Source organism: Accipiter gentilis, chromosome 1 (genome assembly GCF_929443795.1).
Source record: "Accipiter gentilis chromosome 1, bAccGen1.1, whole genome shotgun sequence".
In the NCBI taxonomy this organism is placed as follows: Eukaryota; Metazoa; Chordata; class Aves; order Accipitriformes; family Accipitridae; genus Astur; species Astur gentilis.
Window position 1 is genome coordinate 27,490,341 of NC_064880.1, and position 23,999 is coordinate 27,514,339.

The 23,999-nt window shown below is 36.9% G+C and overlaps 1 protein-coding gene across 5 annotated transcripts in view; it reads left to right on the forward strand.

Moving 5' to 3' along the window:
• The window catches only part of PDE1A (phosphodiesterase 1A), a 184,047-nt gene that overhangs the window by 49,283 nt on the left and 110,765 nt on the right, over positions 1 to 23,999 (forward strand). The window contains exon 1 of one of the 5 annotated variants that reach the window (XM_049805208.1): positions 10,104 to 10,560. The exons of the other annotated variants lie outside the window; for them this stretch is intronic. Within the exon in view, the coding sequence (XP_049661165.1) occupies positions 10,508 to 10,560 (53 nt within the window). The 5' untranslated portion in view covers positions 10,104 to 10,507. Of the gene's footprint in view, positions 1 to 10,103; positions 10,561 to 23,999 lie in introns of those variants that run through there. 5 annotated transcript variants of the gene reach the window in all.

Genomic DNA, 23,999 nt, shown 5'->3' on the forward strand with positions numbered 1-23,999 from the left:
AAAGCTGTTGAGAATATATATTTTATATTAAAGGGAAAAATGTATACTAAATATTAGCAGAGAGCTGATTTTGTTACTTATAAAAATGACATTAGAAATTAATCTCTAGTGTCAAACATTTAATAGATAGGAGCAAGAAAACAAATACTGGTGTGAAATATACTTGTCAAAGAAGGAATTGATGTCAAAATGACCACGGTATTGCACAATGCAATAGGAACTTTTGCTTTTGTCATGAGAATTTGTAAAGAATAGATGATGAAAGTGCACAATATTTCAGTGTTCTGACTAAGGGAAACCATGAAGCTCCTGGGACTCAACAGAAGAATCTTGCATTTTTGCATTAATGATTCTCATCTGAATTTTATTTCAGTGGTTTAGTTCAAATTGCCAGTTCTGATTCTAGTCAGAAAGTACCCACATAACACAGTCCAGAATCATAACAAATAACACAACTTGGCGTGGTTTTTGACAGGTTCCAGAGAAAAAGTTGAGATGGAATGAGTGTGAGGCAAAACTGTTCATCCTTCCATTAGGGGATGAGTGGAACTGAGTGATAAAATTCCAATAAGAGCTACAGAATTGACACCTTTTGGGAGGAGAGAAAATACGCCCAGACTTCCATTCAAATAACATAAAATATTATGCAGCAGTTTTAATCTACATCTTATTAAAATTATTTTCCAGCTGTTGTCAAGATGTTTTAGATACTGGAAAACCTTTTTCTTACTGAATATTGTGTTTTAATTTATCATTCAGTAGTGACACATAAGTTTAATAGTTCCATGAAAGATATCACTACACAGATTTTGTTAAAAGTTCTGTTCTTTGTTGCTTTTAGTTCAGTTTTAACACTTTAGTAAGAAAAATATCAACTCATTCTTCGGTCCAGGTACACTTACAGGTCATAGGTAAGGACTTTAACAATGCCTTGATGTGTGCTTTATCTTTTTAGTGGATAAGCAAAACAGTGCATTCTCTGGGCCTGGGAGCATAGCCCATTACATGTATGCTAACTTCATATATAAAATAATTGCACCATTTTTATTTAAAAAAAAATGTTGACTAAATAAGTGATATTCTGTCAAGCTCACTGTAGATTAACTGACTGTCAAAATTTATTCAAACGAGTAACAGGTCTTGAACACAAACATACTAGTGAACCCTTCTTCAAGATTGTTACTAGTGGCTTTAGTGGGAAATATACTGTATTTCCCACATTTACATAATTGTACTCACTTTCTCTAGCAAGCGGCTGAAGGATCCTTTGTTTATTTTTCACACATGCTTTTAAAATCAAATGAGCTGAGGCATTTGAAATATGTTTCAGAATTCTCTCATATCTAGACGACAATTAGCAGGAGAGCCTTGTTTTACATAGATTAGTCATACCAAGAATTAACTTCACTGGGGGAAGAGAGAAATATTTGATATACAAAAAGTCTACATTTCTACTTTGCTTGTTGTTTTTCCTCTCTGGAAATGCTATTGCCAAAAAAAACAGGGTGAGTTTTCTTCTGGGTCTCCTTAAAGTTTTGCTAGAAGAGATAAACTTCCCACTAGTCTTCTGTCATGAAGAAGTTACATAAACTTGGCACACTTGGAAGGACATCATCACAGTAAATAGAGACTTGGGAAGAAGTGTGTGTGATGTTGGGGAGATGGTGAGCTGGTATAAAAAGGAAAATAATGTAGGTAATTTATACGTAGAAGAAAAGATTTAACTCTGTGAGTCTTCTTATCTTTGAAAAACGGTACAGTGTATTGCAAAGGCCATAAAAGTATCTAGATAGAAAGAAAAAAATAATTCAGATCATTACCGTATGCATTATGTTTTGTGAATATTTTTGTAATAGAAAGATAAGAATGATCAAAATGTTATTGTGTTAGAATAATAGATTTCTGAGTCATGCACGAGACATTTTTTGTCTATGGCCATGTTACATATCTGAGAATAGAGCTGAACTCAGAATTTCATTTATCACTATTTGTAAGACTTTGAAATGATGAATGTCAGATTTCAAGACATCGACGGGGAAACTGTTATTTAAAAGCAATTTTCGCATTCAGAAAGCAAAACTCTGGTATTATTAGTGTTGCTATTGCAAAGGAACAGTTTTGCAAGATGAGATATAATAACCTGTAGAGTTTTTGCTGTTGCAGATTCTTTTGTATCTAACCAATGGATAATGGCAATGTGACCAAAGAATAAATAGTTGATAGAAAAGACACTGCAACAACTCCCAGATACTGCTAATCCCGTAGGGAAATGCATGTGTGTATACTTCCAGATAGTTTCCATGTCTCTCAAACTGGATGCCAGAAATCTAATTATGAAAACCAGAAAATGTCAATAACTGTGCATAGACCAGAGTATTTTAACAAATGAAAATGAAGTAAGTTCCAGAAAACTAAGGAATAGCTGAACTTGGAGACCATGATGAAAGGCAGTGCAAAATACTTTCAAAATCTAAAATGAAAAAACCCTCCACCTTATTGTACCTGAAGCAAAGTGCCTGGAAAAAAACCTTAAAAAAATAATATTTATTTTTCATATACCATTCATCAGAACAGGCCTACAGTTCTTTCCATTGTCTTGCAATGGTTTCTCTATTATGTATGACTGGTGGTTGTTTAAATGTTCTTTCAAGTCCATACTCTGCCACCTACACATAAATTTAAAACTGGATTTGAATGTGAATTAAGAAGAAAAACCTATGTAGTAGAGAGGTAGTTATGATAGATTCTTGCCTCTTTATTCCAGTCTTTCAGGTGAGAACTATTGTATATAGAGAAAATGGATACAGCCTACCATGTCTCTTCTGATTCCTTTTAGCATAGTCTCTGTCCTATTAAATACTCATATATTTTCCATGGGGAACTGGAGTTTAGCAGAGAAATTCTTTTGGCCAAGATCCTGCCATTGTCCGATAGCCTTTCTTAACATATGCTTCAGTTACTCATGTTTTCCTTTCTGGATAATTTTGGAGTTCTAAACTATTTTTTGCTGGTTTTAATTATTGTACCAAATATTTATATTGACATACAATTTAATTATTATAATTAAAGAGTTTAGCCATTATTTTTTGCTTGATATTCTGTAGCCCATCTGTACTAAGTCCTGGGAATTTTATTATTATTTTCCTCCTTAAAGAACGACAGTATGCTTAGTAGTTGCTCTATTGTCCAGTATACAGTTGCCATTATATGTATGCATTTAGATAACACATGGCACATCAATTACAGTATTTTCCAACAGAGACTGAAATTCCATCCACTGTGGCCAATAATAATATTGCACTGGCTCAAAACCAAAGAATGCCATGTTTTGACTTCTGTATCTCAGTGCTAATTTAACATCATGTATCCCAAAGGAATTTCTTTCTCTTTCTTGTTTCCCCTCCCTTCCTCTCCTTCTCATCCCCCTCTTCCCCTTCACTGAAGATGCAGAGTATAAAATGCTAATAATATCAGGTAGAATCAAATAAAATACAACTGTGATACTGGTCATGTTCTTCAGAGGAGTTTTATTAATTGGAAAAATTAATGTCCCCATGAGACACTGGTATTTGTAGTTTTTGGTATTTCTAGTTATTTGCTTTGAGCTTTGCTAGGATTCTTAAGATGTAGTAAAATATAAAAACAAAAGTAAAGGACTAGGAAGCTTCTTAAGCCAAGCTGCTGTCCTCCAGTCTGAACAAGAAAGTCTTAGCAGGGAAATTAGTCTCCTGCGTGATGGCATTGACGTAAGTCTCTGCTCAGTTTGTGTGTGCATGTAAACAGGGAAAGCAAGAGAGAATAAAACAATTTTATAAATATTCTTACTTATGAGAGGTAAAAAGGGAAGGCCTGCACAACTGTTTGCACAGAGCTTTACCACATGTACTACAATAGATCCAGTAACGTTTGCCAAGTTTTCTATCTGCATTCTGAGTGAGTCACAATTATCTTCAGTACTGTCTAGTTTTTCAAGCTTGGAAAAGTCATTAGGTTAAGTTTTAGCGTGGGTTTTGCTGACGTCAACACAAAGAAATAAACTGAGACTGTCCTACACATTTATGTATGCAGAGTGCAGTAAGCTTAATGCAAACCTGATAGAGCAGTTGGGTGAAAAACCATTCAGCCTGATCCATGACAGGATGAAATGTGGTGAGAAATATGGGTACCTATATGGAGAATGTGGGTAACTATAATTTAGCTCTTAATCCATTACACAAACACCATTCTAGTAGGTAGTGTTCTATATTAAGCATGACATGCTTGTGATAAAGATTACCCTTTGTATGGCAGGTAATCACAGCATCTCCTATAGCATTTAACCTGTGTCTGGGGACGGTGCAAGACATCAGACACCTGGGCAATTTTATTGTCTCAATATAGACAGATTTGGTGAGCCTATATGTGGACTGGAAGCTGGTAAGAGGGATGCCGAGAGACACATCCCTCTCATTATCATGAAAAGGCTGTGACAGCTATTCTGTCTTGTAGAGAGCATTGGAAGACCCTCTGCTTTGCTGAAGTGACAATGATGGCATAGACGGATTTCACATCATCCCCTCCAGTTTCTTATGCATCGAGTTTAAATGCTTAGCCTATATGCAGCCTTTATGGAGTGGATTTAATCCACCAATCATATAAGCATGTAAATAAAAATCTTGTTAGGAGTTGCACAAGATACACTGATTTCCTACTGTAAAAAGCTCCCTTTTCATGCTTTAGTTAGTGATTTAATTACATTACAAATTTCCTAAACAGTTACCTGGTGCAAGGTACTGTACTGAAAAGTAACATAGAATTCGTCATAAGTCCTGCTTTAAATTTTTATATTTCAAACCTGTACATAAAAAAACCCAAACAGTAAGAAGAGAAGCATGTAGAACTACGTTGTCTTTTGGTTTTTTTCCTACTTTAATTAATCCAGAAAATAAATGGATGCATGAAACTTTCTCTCCACTTGTTCTCTTGCTGCTCATGAACAGTACGGGAAAGCCTCTGACCCCTTGCTTTCTTATGGAAGCAGAACAGAGATTATGGCATTTAAAGGATTAAATCTTTAAGTGTCACACTTTGTTGCCAGAATTAAGGACCAAAGATCAAAATTTGGATGAAGTGGCAAATAGATGAAAGAGTCAAAAACCCAAATGGTACAATTGGTTGGTAAATGGTTTCATGCACACAGAAATAGCAGGTTCAGTTAGAAGCTGGTAATAGCAGCTGGTTACTAAAGAATTGCCAAACAATGAGGTTGGATGGTGTATTCAAAGATTATTTACTCTATTTTCTCCTCCAAGGCAAGGCTAATAATTTCTGAAAGGTGTTTCTATAGCCTTTTAAAAATCTACCCTTAAAAACCTACTCATTGTGATTCTACGAACAGATTCCCTCAGCAATTAATGTGCTTATTATTTTCCAGTGAAAAGTATTCTTTTCACCATCAAATCTTTATTACTGCAACTTATGGCCCTATGAGCTATTTTGCAGCCAATTCTTTCTTGACCACAAGGATAAGGAAAATAGTCTGTTTCCATAAATTTACATGGCTGCGTTTATAATCTGGAAGATTTTTAATTATGTTTGCTTTCACTTTTTTTTCCTCTTTAGGCTACGTTATGTGTGACTTTCTGCCTTTCCTCATATGAGATGTTTTCTAGATTTCTGTTTTCTCAAGGTTTAGTCCAGTATGTCTCTGCTGAATCCTGTTGCCCCAAAGCAAGAAACAATGCTTCAGGTGAGCCTTAGGAATACAGAGAGAATGGGAGATTGCCCTTCTGGATGATACTCCCTTTTATATGTCCCAGGGTGATGCTTGTTTTTTCATAAGACTGTGATAGTATGTTTAGTTTATGATTCACTGCTACTTCCCGTGCATTTTCTGAAGAAGTGCTCCCTAGCCAATGGCCCCTTGTCCAGCAGATTATTCCCATGTGTATACAGAACTTGGTATTTTTTATATCTTCTTTTTTTCTGAACATTTCTGCAGTTTGTCAAGGGCATTCAGACGAGTTTACTAGCTTAATATTGTCAGTGCTGGACTAAGTATGTCACCTATCTCCATCCAAAGCACTGAAGAAAACATTGAATAGAGCTGGCCCTGGGACAGCAAGTTTCTTAGATAAGTTATCTTTCTACTTTGGCAGAATTACTATTCTTTCAGAACAGTTTTCCAATTATTTTTTTCACTTATATTCCAGAACTTTCAAAAAGCTGATTTATTTTTCCCCATATGTGGTTGATCATGCATTTGTAATTTCCTTGTCTTCCCCTTCTGCTGGTCCTCCCACCTGTCTATGTTTCTGCTAAGGTAGATGAACCCTTAACCCTGACCAGCAATGCCTACACATATCTTCATCACCCAGTAGATATTTTAGCTAGAAAGTAGAAACAATCAACTGTCTGACACATACAGATTACTGGTTCTTAAATTTACCATCTTTATTGCCCATGGGCTTGAAATTAAAGTGGGAAAAATAATTACATTTCTAGACTTCTGGCAAAGAGCTACAGATCAATAAGAAATATGTGGCATTAAACAGAATAAAATATTTTGGGTTCTAACATGTAGGCTTTTGCCTTGAGATATAGTACTAGCTATCAAATTACTTAACTATTGCTATGGATCTTGCGGTTAGGGAAACCCAGGTTTTGCGAGTGCTAAAGTATTACAGGCTTTTGTCTGCTTTCACGTGAACATATGCGTGGGAGATGAAATAAAAACAGCTTGACTCACATAGAAAGAGCAGTGGTCATTGGTTGCGATGGGCAAACAATAGCAGCAGTAATTGGAAAATAAATTGAAAAACAAACAATTCAGGAGTTTTCTGCTTGAGTTTCATCCAGTGTTGGCAAATTAAATAAGATATCTCTAGGGCTTCATTGAAATAGATCTTTACCATTCTAATTACTGCTGAAAGGATTAGTCTGAAGTAAGAAATATGATGAATATTATCTATAGAGGACTTTTAAAAATTGCAATGATGCTTTCAAGCTAAAGTCTTCCTTAATCTAATAAAAATGCACCTCTTCAGTGCATTCTGTGTATCAGGTCTGGGTATGTCCTACAATTGACTAATATTACTCCAATATGCTCTAATACTGTAATCTGCAAAAAGTTCCATGCTGGTGAGTTTTATACATATGATTTTTCCACTGAACAATACAGGAATAATCTTAGTGGGACTCAGGCTTCAGGCAGCCTAGTTAATCTATCGTACCTTTCTGAAATGCCCTTTCTTGCAGAATTTGTGTGAATACTTGTTCAACACGTAGACATGATTTCTCAATATTATAAGGAAAAAGTCAGTGGGTTGCTATGTTGAATGAAAAAAATGGTCAAAAAAGGCTCTTTGGAAGATGAAAAACAAGGCAATTAAAGTCAAGTTCTATTACCATTTTACGTTAATATTTTCTTTCCCTGTCTCTCTTTTTTTAACAGCTCAAAATTCCTTGTAGCCAAAGTAATTACACGGCAGGAATTTCAGCTCCCCCAAATAGTACCTGTCCTGGTTTCAGCTGGGATAGAGCTAACTGTCTTCCTAGTAGCTGGTACAGTGCTATGTTTTGAGTTCAGTATGCGAAGAATGTTGATAAGACTGATGTTTTCAGTTGTTGCTCAGTAGTGTTTAGACTATAGTCAAGGATTTTTCAGCTTCTCATGCCCAGTCAGGGCACAAGAAGTTGGCACAGAACACAACCAAGGCACCTGACCCAAACTGGCCAACGGTGTATTCCATACCATGGGACGTCCCATCTAGTTTAGGAACTGGGAAGTGGGGGCAGGGAATCGCTGCTCGGGGACTGGCGGGGTGTCGGTCGGCGGGTGGTGAGCTATTGCCCTGCGCATCATTTGTACATTCCAATCCTTTTATTACTACTGTTGTAATTTTATTAGTGTTATCATTATCATTATAGTTTCTTCTTTTCGGCTCTATTAAACCGTTCTTATCTCAACCCAGAAGTTTTACCTTTTTTCCCCGATTCCCTCCCCCATCCCACTGGATGGGGGAAGTGAGTGAGCGGCTGCGTGGTACTTAGTTGCTGGCTGGAGTTAAACCACGACAGTACCTTTTACAGTGCCATGCTTGAATGGAAGTCCCATGAACAACAATGTGCATTGGACTAGGCCCAGAAAAATTTATGTCTAAAATGCATACTAGTTTCAGGACCGATAAAACTGCTAGATGAAAGGTTGGGGAGTTCAGTGGAAAAACATATTTGGTATAGCTCTCACTGAGAGTTTGGAGATCTTTTTTTTTCTTTCTTGAAACTCTCAGAGGGTATCAGGATTTTTACCCTGAGCTACGGATAATCCCTCTGAATAACAGAAGTGTAGCAGTCCTATGCGCATAATGTGAAACAGAAAGAAAAGGGTGGTTTCTTTGTGATTTTCAGCTTTCTGTATAGGCAGTGAGTGAATACACTTCAGAAAGCAGCAAATTATTTTGAAATGCTGAAACCCAGAGCAGGAAAACTACATGAAGAAAAATGTCAATCTTGGCAGGCAAGAATAAATAAGATCATGACTACACGAAAATCTTTGAAAACATGACAACACTCTGAACACTGCATATTGTTGAAGAAAGGTCTTCAGATCCTTTAAGAGCTTGGCAAAATCTAATCTGTGATCTGATAAAGATAATTGTTTTCCTGAGGAAGATGTATTTCTCTGCTTCTCAAAGGAGTAGAAATGAAGAGTGGGGCAAGGTGAAAGTGAATTGACACAAAATAGCTGGTGATGGCTGTCTGATAATTTTTCCTTTAAATAATTACTCCGTGGCTGTGTCAAGAAAATAGTTTCACGTAGTGTGGGGATCAGTTTCTGGGTCCTTTCAGGCTAACCGAACTTGACACTGTCACTCTATTGTATAAGCAATATATATGAGCTCTAGGAAGAGATTTTACCCGTTTCAGTAAAATCCACTAAAATGCTAAATTTTCCTTTGCGAAGATACATATTACTGGAACAAACGGTAACGTTTGTTACATAGCATTATTTCATGGAAATGTCACAAATTTCATAATAATTTGTGCATAATGTAACACGACCTTTTGTGGTCATGTACAGCCCAAGACACATCTCCGTGTTACTTACCTTGCCTTGTCTGCGGATTTACAGTGTCCCTCGAACTTAATTTGATAACGTCAGTGCTACGCACTTAACTGTGCAAACCCACCGCTCTTGCCCTCTCCCTCCACCCCCTAATGCAATTGCAAAAGATGCCCGATCTCCCCAATCCTACTTGGCACAGGACAGTAACTTCACCCAGCGCTCGGGGGGGCGAAGCCACGAGGGAGCCCCCGGGCTGGGTCCCAGGGAAGAAGCGGCCGGTCCTTTCCCTCCTCGGTAGGAAGGGGGCACACGGTTCCAGGGCTCCGTGCAGCCAGGGTGTGCGGCTACAGGCATGGTGACGGCTTGCTGCTGCTTTCCTGCTCCTCTGGCCCGGTTCCATGTTCCCCGTCAAGCCCGGTGCCAGCACAGCTTGGTTATGGGCCTTCTGACGTGCCCCGGGAATGGCATCTCACCTGAACCACTCATGACTTCAGTTCACTGGGAACCACGGTCAGCCGCTTCTGCTTTATAGCTTTGTTTACAGCCTGTGTTCGCTGCGGTTGAATTCTTCCTGATTTATGTCAGCGTGATGTCAGAGCAAGCTTTTCAGTTTGGATCTCTGTTGAAATCTTATCTTGCAAACAGTAACAGTTTGCTACTGTCGCTTGGTCATTTTTGTTTTCCTCACTCATGCAGCGTTGGTTTGTTTTATGTAGTTATGGTCCTACCAGCTGCAAACGCCATATTCTGCTTCAGCCAACTCTAGGTTATTAGGTTATGAATGCTAAAAATTATGAGCAGTGCTTTAATTTGCATAGTTATATCCACACATCAGCCAGAGTGAATAAAAGCCAGATTGTAAAATAATTACAATCTCTTGAAGTAGAGCCAGCCTCACAGACCAGATCCATCCGTCATTAATTTGTATACAGTTCTTTTACCAGAACAAACTTTCTGAAGGTACTCGCATGGGAATGCTGGAACAGCTGCACAACTTTTATTTTGAAGAAAAAAAAGTTGAGCCTTGGAACAGTGTGTTTTAAAGAGAGAGAGAGAGAGAGAGAGAGAGTGTGACTCTGCATTTAAGACTTTGACCAGCATGTGTAAGAAGTGCACTCATGGCTGGAATAATCTAACAAATTTTTACCTGGGCAGCACTTGGCAAAGTTCCCCTCTTTTCTTGCTCAGTTGAAAGGAATCCAGTACAATTCTGTGCTTTGATCAACTTGACTCCAGTTTTGCACAGCCTGCCCGGTTTGGTAGTGCACGGCCGTGCCTGGCTTATGTGGCTTCTATGGCCCTTTTCTGCTCCACTGTCAGAAAGAGGGAGGGAGGCTTCCCCCAGCACCAAAATATCATTCTGTGTGCTCCCTGCAGCACAGTAGCTAAGAACAAGTTTCCCGATTACTCCCTGGTCTTTTTGGAGTTACTTGCTGGAAGAAGTCTTTTTCCCCACTTTAAATGGATGATTGTGTTACAATCAAGAAAAAACATCTCCAAAGACCAATCTTTAGGTAAGTGATGCTATTATTACTTTGAACTAAAAATGTTACGAACTTTACTATCTACATCCTGTTTGTTAACTTAAAGTTCATATGCAAACACACGGAAAATTGTTCAAGAGAAAGAGCTTAATATTGCATAGCCTAGTAACAGATGATTTTGGTGTTCAGAATGCATTTTTTTCGCTTGTACTGAGACTTTATAGAAGTTCTTTTACTTGTCTTCTCTGTCATCTGCATTCTCTAAAGTTTTGTGTGGGATTGTCTTTATTATGAAAGAAGAGCAGCATAGCTCTTGAAAACTTTTTTGTGTGTTTTGTTTTCCTACAGCTCTGCAGTCTCTCACTGTACTCTGGAATTATAAAACTGTTTAAAAGTGGACCATGGTTCTTGGTTGGTTTAGCTGATTATGTCTGGATGGCAGAATTTTAATACTTGAAATGATACACCTTACAGAGTAGTTTGCTTGCTGGGATGTGTAGACAAGTGCTTAAAGTATAACTAATCCGTAAGGCTCTTCTGATCAGAAGGGTTCAAGTTTAAAGAGTAACAAATTGGGAGTTTTTGTGAGGTGGTTCTTCGCTGCTTCCTACATGTGTTAGTTTGGTCTATGAAACAACTTTCTGATTATTTTATATTTTAAAGCCAATTCTTTTTACAGATCAGGATTAGATCTAGTTTACTTGTGCTTTTTACTACAGGAGACCACTTTCTTTCATTTGGCCAATCATAGCTTCAGGCCAAGTGACCCTGAGTGGGAAATAATGTTTCTCAAACTACAGTGAATAAGGACGCAGTGGCTGTAAGATTAAATAAACCTGCAATACTTCACACTTCTGTTTATGGCTGGTGACATCTTTAACAAAACTCCAGCTCTTACTGGGTGACATCAGTAGGTTATTGTAACCCCAGTGTTGATATGACAAATAAATATAATATTATAGATGGTCCCAGAGCAAATACAAGATTGTTATTTATTGGATGGCCACTACTGATGTCATATATAATGGGAGTACAGTAACAGTTGGTATTGCAGCTCCAGGGTCAGTTCAGACAGGTAATCATGCCACAATTATGTCCTACTAATGTTACATGTGGAGAAATCTTTCAGTAGTGTTATAGTTACGGTGCAGAAAGAGAATCTGGACGTTAGAAGGTTACTATGGGAGAGAAATGATTTAACTGTTAATCTTAAATTTGAATGTCCTGTGTAGATTTACTGTGCAATTTATATCATAAATTAAATTAAACATTTTGCACTTTGATAAAGTGGAGTTAAGAAGTTATTTTACAGAAATCTTATGACTGGCAATTAAGAGACATTTGATATTTTCCTCAAGTGATAGCTTTTTATTTAAGCTAATAGTTTAATTGAATATATATATATCTGTTTAAACATAATAATTATTTTTAATTATTATCCCATAAACCATAACGTTAAAAAAAAATATTTTAAATGCACATTCTTCACAGTCTTTTGGGGCCATTAGAATTGCGGGTGAATAAGTGCATATTTCCTGATGTGTTCGGGAACCTGCTATAGAAATCTGCTGTAGCCAGTGTAGTACTGGATAGTTTGCAAGAGCTTTCTTAACGGATGTTTCCCTAAATTGTCTTGTGGGAGTGAGCTTAACTCCATGAAATACAAGAAGTTTCAACATTTCTTACTGAAATCCATTCCTGCAAATCAGTTCTAAATACAGAACGGCAACTAACTACTGTTGGCATGCTTAATCCAGAGCAAGAAAACCCCTAATATGGAAAGCCCCCTATGAGTCCATGGCTCTGCAGTGACTCTTCTGGCAAAAGATCTCTGTAATACTACAGTAAACGCTTAAGAAGCGTTTCCAAGGTCGAGACCAGCATAATATTTTAGGCAGCTGAAACAGAAAGACAATCTCCGTATGCCATAAAGATCGTATCATGTACAGTAAATACAGATGCTATCATAGTACATTAAAGGGCTGGTTTTTTTAATGTGTGTTCATTTTCCTTATGACTTTAGAAAATATTTCTCTAGTGAAAAAGTGTTCTTATAGAAGAATTGTGAAAATTTAGCCTCAGTCCTTTTAACCCTGTAATTTTCTCTCCGTGTAGGTGAAATGGTTTTACTGGGCACAAATCTTACACTGAGGTAACCGAATCAGCAGTCTAGTCAATTTCTCCCTCAAAAAGAAAAGAAAAGGCAAGAAAATATCAAATTACCCAAGTGTTATACCTATTTACCCATGCTACACCTGCAGCCAACACTAATATAGTTACTCTTAAAAATCAGGTCTTTCCTGAGAGCTATGTCAGAACTTACTAGGTACATATGAATATCTCCCTACTTAGCAAAGTTACATTTACAGTGGGCTGTACTTTTGCTTGAACTGCCTTCTTAGTAATGTAAAAAATAGTTGAGTATCTATTGTAAATAATCCCTTCGATATCACCAATCCTCTACATAAGAGTGGGATATGTATTATGTTTCAAGATGGGAAACTCAGTAATAAAACGATATTTCTGACTAATTTTCAAATTTTTTGTAAGTTCTGAATTCATGAAGAAGTAAAAATGCAAAAATACTGGGAAGGAAGTGTAACTTTTGGTATTTGCTACCCAGTAGTGCTTGGAAATAACTAAAAAATTCATTCAGAAATATAACCATGTAAAAAAGCCAAGCTTATGAATCACATTGAACTGGTTACTGAAGCACATCAATTTGGATAAAATTTTGTAATTGCATCAGAAACCAACTGCCAAATACTTAGAGATTCCTGCATTCCTTAATATCATAAGAACAGTCTGCTATATGCAAAGTTATATTTCAACAGAACTTATGGCTTGGATATTCACTGGATATTTTAATGCTAACATAAATTACTGAGAACATTCCATGTTTTTATTAAGAACAGCATCTGAGCATGTTTGCTATAACTGGAGATGGTGAAATTAATTCAAACAATAAACAAATCAGCTTTCTCAAAGAAAGCAGTGAGAGCTTCATAGCTCTGACATTTAAAATTAGACTGAAGAAAGCCATATAAAATATGCTTTAGAGAACAAATCCTTCCCTGCCAACCGTATAGCTTAGATGACACTATAGGTGTTTTAGTTCTCAAATTTCTATGATTTCTATTAATGTAAGAATCTACACAGTTGTTAGTCAAAGCTTATACTGAAACCAACATTTTTCTGCACTCTGCTTCAGTCTTGGTGGGGGGGTGGGATGGGTTGTATGACTTTGGTCTTCCTGGTCTTGACTGTGAATGGAAGCAAAAGGATCAGAGTATCACAAGAGGATTTGTTCTTTTGGTGTCTCTGCCTTGGCAGGATCCAAGAAAGCCTGGAATTATTTCAAGAAACCCATGGTCTTTTGAGATTTCCAGATGAATGGCAGTTGGATAATAACAAAGAATTTGTCTTTGCTGTGTGATGTCTTTGATTTAAGGCTCTTAATGTATTTAAAAAATATTAATGCATTAGCTTCGAAATACCTCTTTTTTTCTGTTCTGCACATTTTCTGTGGTCTCATGCAATTTTGGATCAAGGGGTTTCCCTTATAGCAATAGGGACAGGAAAATAGGGCTCATGGTGCTGAAAGCAAGGGAAAGATCAAGGGTGAAAACCAGTTGTTTTCCAGCTCTTCAAGGAGCTTTATTATCTTTTCTATGGCGTCTGCATATGAACGAAGCTCCTTGTACTTTTGCTGTTGTTCCAGTATCTTTGTTCATTATATATATGAATTTTGTATTAACTGCAATTAGCTAGATTGGATCTCTCTGTAACTTTGAATTTTCCCTAAGAAAATGACCCAGTCTAGTCCTTTGGTCTCTTGCTTCTAGTCCCTTAAAATACATATGGCTGATTCATTATTTTATTATGTACTAAAATCAGCTCCAAAAAGTAGATGTTGATGCTTACTGTAATCCACTGGCAGAAACTATTCCAACATGATTTTTACACCACTACAGAGCACATAGGTAATTATATACTGTATTTACTGTACAGTATATTGTAAATGTTTACAAAGACCTGGTTTCCAGAAAATGTTTATACTGCTGTAATGCGTGGAAAAAATAATCAATAACAAAAACTTTTGAGGGTTTTTTTTTTTTCACTTACACGGGGTGTAATGAAATACAGAAACAGCATGTTCTGCAACTTCTAGACATTCTAAGTTTTTCCTCTTGAAAAAATACACTAACAAGTATTTTCTAGCAAAAAATATCCATCGGTGTAATGCCTTTACATGGCTTCTGTTTTCTTCCTTTTGTCGTGCCCCCCCCCCCCCCCCCCCCTTCCTGGGTGCTCAAAATATTCAGGAGTTTTACCATGAACAAGTAAATACATCCTCATACTATGCTAATGCATTATTTTTTCCCTATTTTTGAGTTCCAGCTTACTGTCTTTATCCTGTGGCTTCAATATAGTATGTACTGAACAGGTATATTTGTGTTTTGCGTGGGTATAACTGGTGTTTTCACCTTTTCAGTTAGTGTCTGTAGAAAAGGTACCAAGTCGGAATAACATATGAAGAAGCAGCAACTTACTCAGTAAACAAGAAAAAAATTATGTACCTGTGGGCAGCCTAGAAAGTTGAAGATTTTAGTTGCTTAGAACCTCATAAAAAAAGGACATTTTCTCCCTTTATTTGTAGTGGCCTTTAAATGGGTCCAAATTATTATTATCTTTATATTGTATGTAGGGAATAAGCAGATGTATGGGAAACTTTGCCAGGTTTATGTTGAATTGTGCACTGCAATTACAATGAATGTACATTATATATCATTATTGCTAGTGATAGCTTAATTGTAAATTAATGTAGCATATTAATTTAATGAGTGACAATTTATTCCTGTGGTGTAGGAGGAAGGTGGGCAGGAAAGAGATGATGTAGTCATCCTTTGCTTCTTGCTCTAAGAAAAGGCTGGAATGTAAAAACACAGCACCACAAGAAGATCCTGAAATCACAGTCTTTCTTGATTGCCCCTTCCCCTAATGGCAAAGTTTGCTGCAACTTCTGCAAAGCTACATATAGTTCATAGCCATGGCCATGCTGTTGGTGATGTTGCTAAAGGTATTTTCTGCCTACGTGCCTGCTTCTCCCTCTTCCTGTGTGGCTTTAATGGCTACACTGATGGGTAAATACCCCAAAATATTACATAGTTGTGTATTGGTTTAAACTGTTGATAGGGTTTTGTTTTTTTTTTTTTTTAAATGGCAGTACCTTAGAAGAGCTAACTTATAAATTGTAATGAAAAAGAGCTTGGTGTAAAAAAGCAATAATAAAAAAACTGGGCTTTGGGAGGAGGATTGAGAGGACAGGAGCATCTGCTCCTAGCCTGATAAGAAGCTATGAAAAAAAGAATTTGGTTGAAGCAGTCAGTGAAGACATTTTTGAGGAGTATCCAGAACAATATGAAGTGTGTAAAAAGTTCTTAGAAATTCAGCCTAATAAATTACAGCTTTTGAGAAACATGGCACTTCCAGGAGATGGTGGCAAGAAAGATAAAATGTAAAGCAGTACATCAAAAAATTTGGACAGTGGGTGGCATTTTGTAAATTAAGAAAGCAGGAGAGACAGAACAGTAGATTAAGTAGGGGGGAAAGCATGGAGAATCCAATTTTCAGACAGATGATACACATTTATTCAATAAGTAGATTGAAAGGAGACAGAACCAAGTACATTAGAAATGCAGAAGAAAAGGAGCAAATGTTGTAGCTTAAAGCTGTTCAGATACTTCTGAACAGCTGTCCAAATGTTAGTATTCAGCCCCTTAATCACACTAGAAGAAGGTGAATAAATACATTTTAGAAATTTCAGCAAGAAAAAAACAGGTTGAAATTAAATGCATTGGTAATATGTTATAGCATAGTGTGCTCTATAATATAGGTAGCTTGGACATAACCAGATTGAGACAGGAAATTAGAAGAACGTTTACAGCCATCCCAGTAATGGTAGTCTAGATTGCTACTGAAGTTGTGGGGAAAATCCTGACTGGTTTTAAGAACGGACTTGTGAAAAGGCCCATCTGTTCTGGTACTTTTAACAGCTGAAAACAAACGCTTTTGATGGATAAGAACTATTGCATTTTTTGTATTTTAGTCCACTAAATTTCCTAACTTAAAACAGTTCACTGGGGGCTTGCTTATTTATTTAACCGAAAAGCATTTTGTTTTATATTGTTGTATATGCAGTTTTGTTCTGCCGTGGGTTACGCTTTCTAGGGAACATACCATATGAAAACCAATATTGCCTATATATCTCAAGCTTTTTCTTACAACTTTCCCTTTACTTTGTTCCTACTTAATCAAGAACTGATATAACACTAACTTTGATTGTAAACTTGTGAAGAAGAAATGTTAAGTGAGAATTGATGTGCATTCCGTGATTAACATTTTCATCTCTAAGGATGACTTTTAGTTGGAATTAAAGTGTCATTTGCACGGTTTGGAAGGACATTCTCAGGAAAGTCAGGTTATGCCTCAACTGGGATCAAAAGGAGGCAATTTTTCAGATAGTAGCAGAAGAGCAGTAGCAGATCAGGCATAGTTAGTTGCTTTACAGAGGAGTTAAGAAGGGAAGAATGGAAATTCTCTTATTATCCCTGAAAAAATAGGAGTGATGAGCAGTGACTCTACAGCTGTCACCTGGCTTTGTGGTAGTACTCCTTCAAGAGGAGAAAGCAATGAAGAAAGTACAAGAGAAAGTTCAAAAGAAAACAGTGAATTTTTTGCACATCCTAGTAAATAGAGGGGACAATAGGCAGCAAAGAAATTGAATTCTGTTGAGATCTGAGGCTGAATTAATTTTTTGCCTGGTGGGGAAAATTTTTTTCTCCTGTTTTTCTCTGAAAAATCAGTGGTGAAAATATAATTCATTCTGGGGTGGAATTAACTTACTCTGGAGGCAGATTGAAGAACTAATTTATATGTGCAAATATTTGGGGTCCTGGCATTGTGAAACATTGTATTGGAAATATGTTTCATCAGACCTAATAGCCATAAAAACCCCTCTTATGCTGCGTTCTTCAGTTTTTTGAGACAAGGGCGATGCATAAAGAAGAAACAATATGAATGGTTATGGTGAAAAGAAAAGCACTGGACCAGCGCACAGATTAGCAGTGATTTACATTTTCAAACTGGTTAGAAGAGGAGCTGTAGCAAAAGATAAGAGTTGCTCATATTTCACAAACCTTGCATCCTCAGTTGGTGGGAGAGATTTATTTTTACTTGTCTCTTGCATTATCCTTTTCTGGGAAGTCATAGGTTTGAATCACCCGGTAAGAATACTCATTTCTGGTTTCCCAAAGCATTCGTTCCTGCAGTTCTCACAGAGTACATGGCACCTGCCTTGTCTCGGGTTAGCATGCTTCGTATCTGTGTAAGAAAGCCTGTGATGAAAACCATAGCTTGTCCAGTGCAGCAGCTCCACCAAAAAAACTTAAGGAGTTAACAAAGGCAATATGCCCTGTCTTGCATGTTTAAGCAATAGGCAGGTTTTACATGTTGTAGAGGCAGAGTTTTTAGTTTGTCTCTGTGGTGGTGAGAAGGATGCAGTGGCTAAGCAACTGGCTGTGGCCAGAGACCAGCATGAAGGTAGGTCTCTTGCCTGCGTACCTGGGGGTGGAAATTAGTGGAAGGAGGAGGGGAGGCTCACTCCCACCAGAAGCAGCAGCAAAGAGGGAAAGTGAACTTCCTTTATACAGTTCTTAAACAGCTGTTTCTATCAAACCAGACTGAATGTCTTCCAGCATAATCCTGGCTAGTTCACAGGGATCTCGTGACCATCGGTTGAAAAAACAGACTAGGATGACTTTCTGGGTTTCCAATTTGTCTGTGTGCACATAAATGCACTTGAGGCAAAAGAAATCCTGAGTCACCCATGTAGCAGAACCATGTACGTTAGGGTTGGCCACAGTGTTGAGATGCTCATTAGCATTTGTTCATTAATCTGCTTGGAAATTATCTTTACTAAATAGGAGAATGAGAACAAGGTGTGTCAGGAAGACATGACATTTAAAATATTTCTTTCTTTTTTTTCCTATCACAGACTTAATGTTTCAGTGTATTCTGTGTTTATAATATATTGGCTTGCCCTTAAGGATCTGTTGGATAATGTCATTAAAAATTGATTTCCAAACCAGGAGAGAACAGTAAAGAACAATCCAAACCAATATTCTGTTTATTACTGGGTACTACAGGAATCTTGACTTATGAAATGTTTAATTTTCCATTAAACTGGCAAGCGTTCAGTTTAATTCTTCAAAATTTCTTCTTTTATGTACACAAAAAGGCAGATAATAGAAAAAAAATGACAGAAACTGTCTACCCACCTAAGAATGATAACTATATTGATTTACTTTTAAGATTAATCTGAAGGTGAAAACAGGATTTGGCAAGGCATTGAAAAGAATTTGTATTTTAAATATTTCTAACTTTCTGACATGACTATGATGTGTATGAGGCAATAATGGCAAAATCATGAAGAAAATTAGCAAAGCCAAAAAAAGGGACTAGGGAACAGTTTACATAAAGCTTTGGGACTCTTATCCCAAAGAATTTTCTGAATTGTGCTCTCAAGAATGACTTTCAAGTTGCTCTAAAATTACGAATTTTTATGACCTTTATAGACGACTGCATAGGCTGCATTGGCATAAACCTGTCATTTTCTGAGCTCAGCTGCTAGTGTGCAAAACTGGACTACTTATTATGTCCTCTGATAAGAACTTAGTTGGCCATTGCAACACTACGTTTATAACAATACCACTTGCTTTAATGTTCTTTTCTGGCAATCTGGTTTTATTCAGAGTTTGGAAACCTGAAATTCAGCAGGAAAGAGGGGAGAACACAAAGGACTTGAAAGCTTTATCCATGATACAGGATCATCTAGAAATACTAACTTGACTAATACAAGCAGTTCAGTTATGTTAGTCTTAATTAATATCTTAATTTGTATACATAAACTTGTACATAGCGTTAAATAAAACTCTGTGTCTTCATTTATACATTGTGATCTCGCTGTAAAATTAGCCTGCCCGATGTAAAACTAACCAGAAAAATGTAGATTTTCTTCTGGTATCAAGCATAACTCATTTTCAGCTTCCCTATATGTCTCCACAAGGCATTATGTCATGTTGTGGAGACATAACAAAATTTTTATTTTTAACAAGAAGTGTGCATGGAAATGTAGAAAAAGAAATATTTCCCATTACTTCATCTTTAAGTTTTGAAATTATGACTATAATACTAGGAGATGTAAGTCAGGAATGTGGGATGATTACAAAAAAAGCAAGCAAAGAAATTGCAAATCATAGAAATAGGATTTATTGATCAAGTATTTGTAAAAATTATATCCATGGCGAACTACCATAATAGGTGCTTTCTGAGCATGGATATTTATAGATCATTGTACTATTATGAAGAAGCCTGCCCTCAGTTTATTGTCTTGAAGATTATGCTTTACCATAATAAGAATAAACCCAACATTGTCTATTAGTACTTTTTGTACTATGCTACCATTTAGTAAGCTCACTACAGATTGAGACCCTTTTATATTAAGTGGTGTACTGATAGAGACTGTCAGTGCACTTTGATGATAGATTCATAAAAAGTTAAAAATATTAGTAATCTCATCAAAAGAAGAGGATAGATAACTCAGGGGCATGGCCGTGGGTCGATGTTCAGTGAGTTTCGGAGATCCAGGCATGTAGTTGGTGCTGGAGGTGGAGATCAGTTCCTAGTTAAGAGTGGAGAAGGAGTCAAGCCTTGCTGTTTTTAAATGGAGAAGATCACTGCATACTGGTAGGGGGTGGGGACGAGACCTGGGTTTTGGGAAAGGTTGAAGAAAGAGCTGATGATTGCGAGTAGGAAAGGACATAGGAAAGGGGGCAAGTGGGAGGATGGGGCATGACATAATTCACATTGTAAATTAAGTCTGAAAAATCTTGTTCCCTTACCTCCACAAACCTTGCAATGGAGATGTGGTTCCTCCAGTGCTGGGTGTGCCCATTGCCTCTCTGGCAGCTGCTGAGGCACCCCACAAGCTTGCGCCGATGCAGAGCTTGCGATGACTGCATGGTGCCTTCTGGCAGTGTCAAATCAGGTTTTGAGCGTTGCTGTTTCCACTCCAAGGTCTCTTGCTGCTGCTCCCAATTTCTGTGCTTCCTCTATATCTTTTTTCCAAGTCAACTCCTTTTTTTCAGGTCTCTCCATAACTCCCCAGTTAATGTTTAATGTGGCTGATGGTCATATTCCTCTTCAACATAGTTTTGGGAAAGCACCCTTTCAGAGAGTTTTATGTATCCCATCCACACACACTACACTCATGGTCCTATTTTAACAGCTGATGTTATCTGGCCCTTTTGCTGTAGATGGACCCTGCAGACACCCCCACAGATGCAGATGAAGAGTCAGAATTTTAAATATAGGATGTCAGCACCAGAATTGAACTTGATGGTGATTGGGGTGAATATGTAAGTATATAAAACAACACAAAAGTCAGTAGCTTTAGTGGCAAAGGAACACTGAGAAGTTGGATAGGAGTTTGTGGAATTGAGAAAGGGAGGATGACGAGAAACTTTACAGAGATGATGTGAAGAAAAAAAAAGGAGAGAAAAATGGATAATAAAGAAGTTAAAGCAAAATTGGAAGAGGAAGAGAATGAGTAACAGAATATAATGAGTATGTGGAAATGTAAAGATAAGCAGGTGGTGAGCTGACAAAGAAATTCATGAGAATATGGTCATTTGCAGTTTTACATGCTTACTCATCCCTTAATACACTAAAACATAAATTGTGTTAATTACTCCATGTTATCTGTAGGTAGACTACAGATAGTGACACTGGTGAAATATATTAAATATTTAATGTCAGCCTGATGGTCTCTTTGGGACGCTGCTGGTGTGATATTTTGTGCTATTCCCAGGCAAACTTTTCCAAGGTTAACATCAAATTCAAGAGACATTACAAGATCAGTTGTTGAGCCATTTTCCAACTGGCATGAGTGGGCTTTGTAATTTTTCTCATTGTTAAAAGTATCTGACTCCTTAAGGTACTTTAAGGGATCTGAAAAATCTACTCAGGAAACAGATCCTGGTGAGGTTGGGTTTTTTTCAGTTTGCAAAAATTAAGTAAAGCAATTTCCTGATCACCAGAAATGTTGACATCCAGCTTTCCTCCAGGCCTGCATCTAGTACTTGAAACATTGCCCAACACAGAGAAATTAAGTCTGCATCTGAAATTAAGTCAGATCTGGCACTTAGGGACATAGTTTAGTGGGACTTGGCAGTGTTAGGTTTATGGTTGGACTCGATGATGTTAAAGGTCTTTTCCAACTTAAATGATTCTTTGTTTCTATGATTCTATTCTTGTGTACTGTCATTCTGCTTGTTGGAGCTCACAGGTTTTCAGTCCATGTTCAGATCTTAAAGAATGTTGTTCTTGCCATGTCATGGTGGCTGATATAGACTTTATGGGTAAGTGTTTGTACTTTTTTGAGGAAATTAGTTTGGTTTCCTGGTGGCATCAACTGAGATGCATTTTGTTCTAAGCTGATCTTTCTTAAATTATTAATCCCTTAATTTTAGAAGACCCAGTTTTCAGCACCAGAATAACAGGTCCTGTTAACTTCTCATTTGAAAAATAACCAAGTGTTTTCTTGTGGCTTTGGATAGACATGGACTGGAACTTTTGTTTTATGTAAAACAGGTAAAATGCATTGATGTAAAACTAATGTATTGCAGTAAGCTTCTCTGTTCATAATGGACAATTAGAAGGAATTGTTTAAACATTGTTGTGAATCAAATTAATAGCTTCCTTAATGCTGGAGAAAGGATTTCAGCATGTTATAACATGCTTCATAAAAATTAAAATCAAATGAATATTAAACCTGAATTACTGGGATGTTGTTTCTAAATAATTAACAGTATTTTCTTGTTGTTTTGAACAAAAAGAAATTACCGAGTCCCTGTAAAAATGCATATAGATTTTAAACAATTTTCAGCAAGAGTGATCTAAACAGGATGATTGTCCCTTCAGGGCCCAAATTAAAATGTACTGTTGTGTTACCAGGTCTCCCCTTTTACATTCCATCCTCTTGGAATGTAAAAAACAGCTTTAATGACTCTATTACCTGATGTAAAACTGGACTACATAATGGTTTTCTTAGGAAACCTGAAGTCTATGTCTTGGCAAAGGCTGAGCTTCATTCTGCTACTGACTGCTTCCACAACCTGACTTAGCTTCTTTGCATATTCTCTCAATATCTGTGCACTACAATGAGATATGCTGTAAAAACATGCCCAGTTTGAAAAGTTTGTTTCCTCATTGTATGCAGGAATAGTTTGTCATCAACTTCTTAATAAGAACTTTTTCCTTGTGTGCCTCTGTGGCTTTCAGTCATCTCTTTACTTGAGAAAACTAATCCAGTTCTTCAGTATTTCCCTTCCGGTGCTTTTTCCTAGATTTCCAGGGTTTATTATTGTTTTCCTTTTCAGTCTGTGGTATGTCTACAGCTTTCTTCAAACTGTGATTCCTCCAAATAGACAGATTATTCCAGCAACAAATTATTTAGGACTTAGCTGATGGAAAAATGGTATGTCTTACTGTATACACAACTCTCTCTTATATCACCTCACCAAGACTTGCTTTTTTATGTTATCATACATTCTTACTCATGCTATCATTCTCAGTATAGTTTCCAGATAATTTTCTACATTGCTGATACCTCATCAATTGTCTCGATCTCCTTTCTATAACATTTTTCAATTATCTATATTAAATGTTATTTTGTGTAATTAGGAGCATTTCTCCAAATGAAATATTTACCTAACCTCCTAGGTACTTGCAACTTTACCCATTCTGGTGACTTTCACAAGCTCTTATCACTGAGGTTTGTTTCTTTATCTTATGATATCCAGCTTGAAATGGGCTCCTTCTTTGGCAGTGAACCATTGCTAATTATTTATTCAACCAGACATATCCTCATCTTAGGTAATTTCATCACAGTTTTATTTCCTTACTTTCTTTATGAGAATGTCTTATTAGGACATCAGTAAAGACTTTATTAAAGTCAATATACTACATAAGCACTTCCTCCTTACACACTAGACCAGTTAGTCTAGCAAAGAAGAAGATTAAAGATGTTTTACATGAATTGCTTTGGGCAAATCAATTTTGGCAGTATTTTATTACTTTTTTAACATGTATGCTCTTACAAATGGATTTATTAACTATGAGATTTGTTTCTTTCTGTGAATCTCAGTTAAATGGACAGATATATTTCCCAGGTTCTTCTTTACCTCCCCAAAGATATGTACTATGTGCCTTTCCTCAGCCCTCTAATACATCCTCTCTGTTAGTTTGTGAAGCTATAACTAATGACTGAGAGCAAGATTCAGCTAGTTCCTTAAGTATGTAACAGTGAATTTCATCAGGCTTTGCCTGTGTGAATCCGTGTTAGTTGA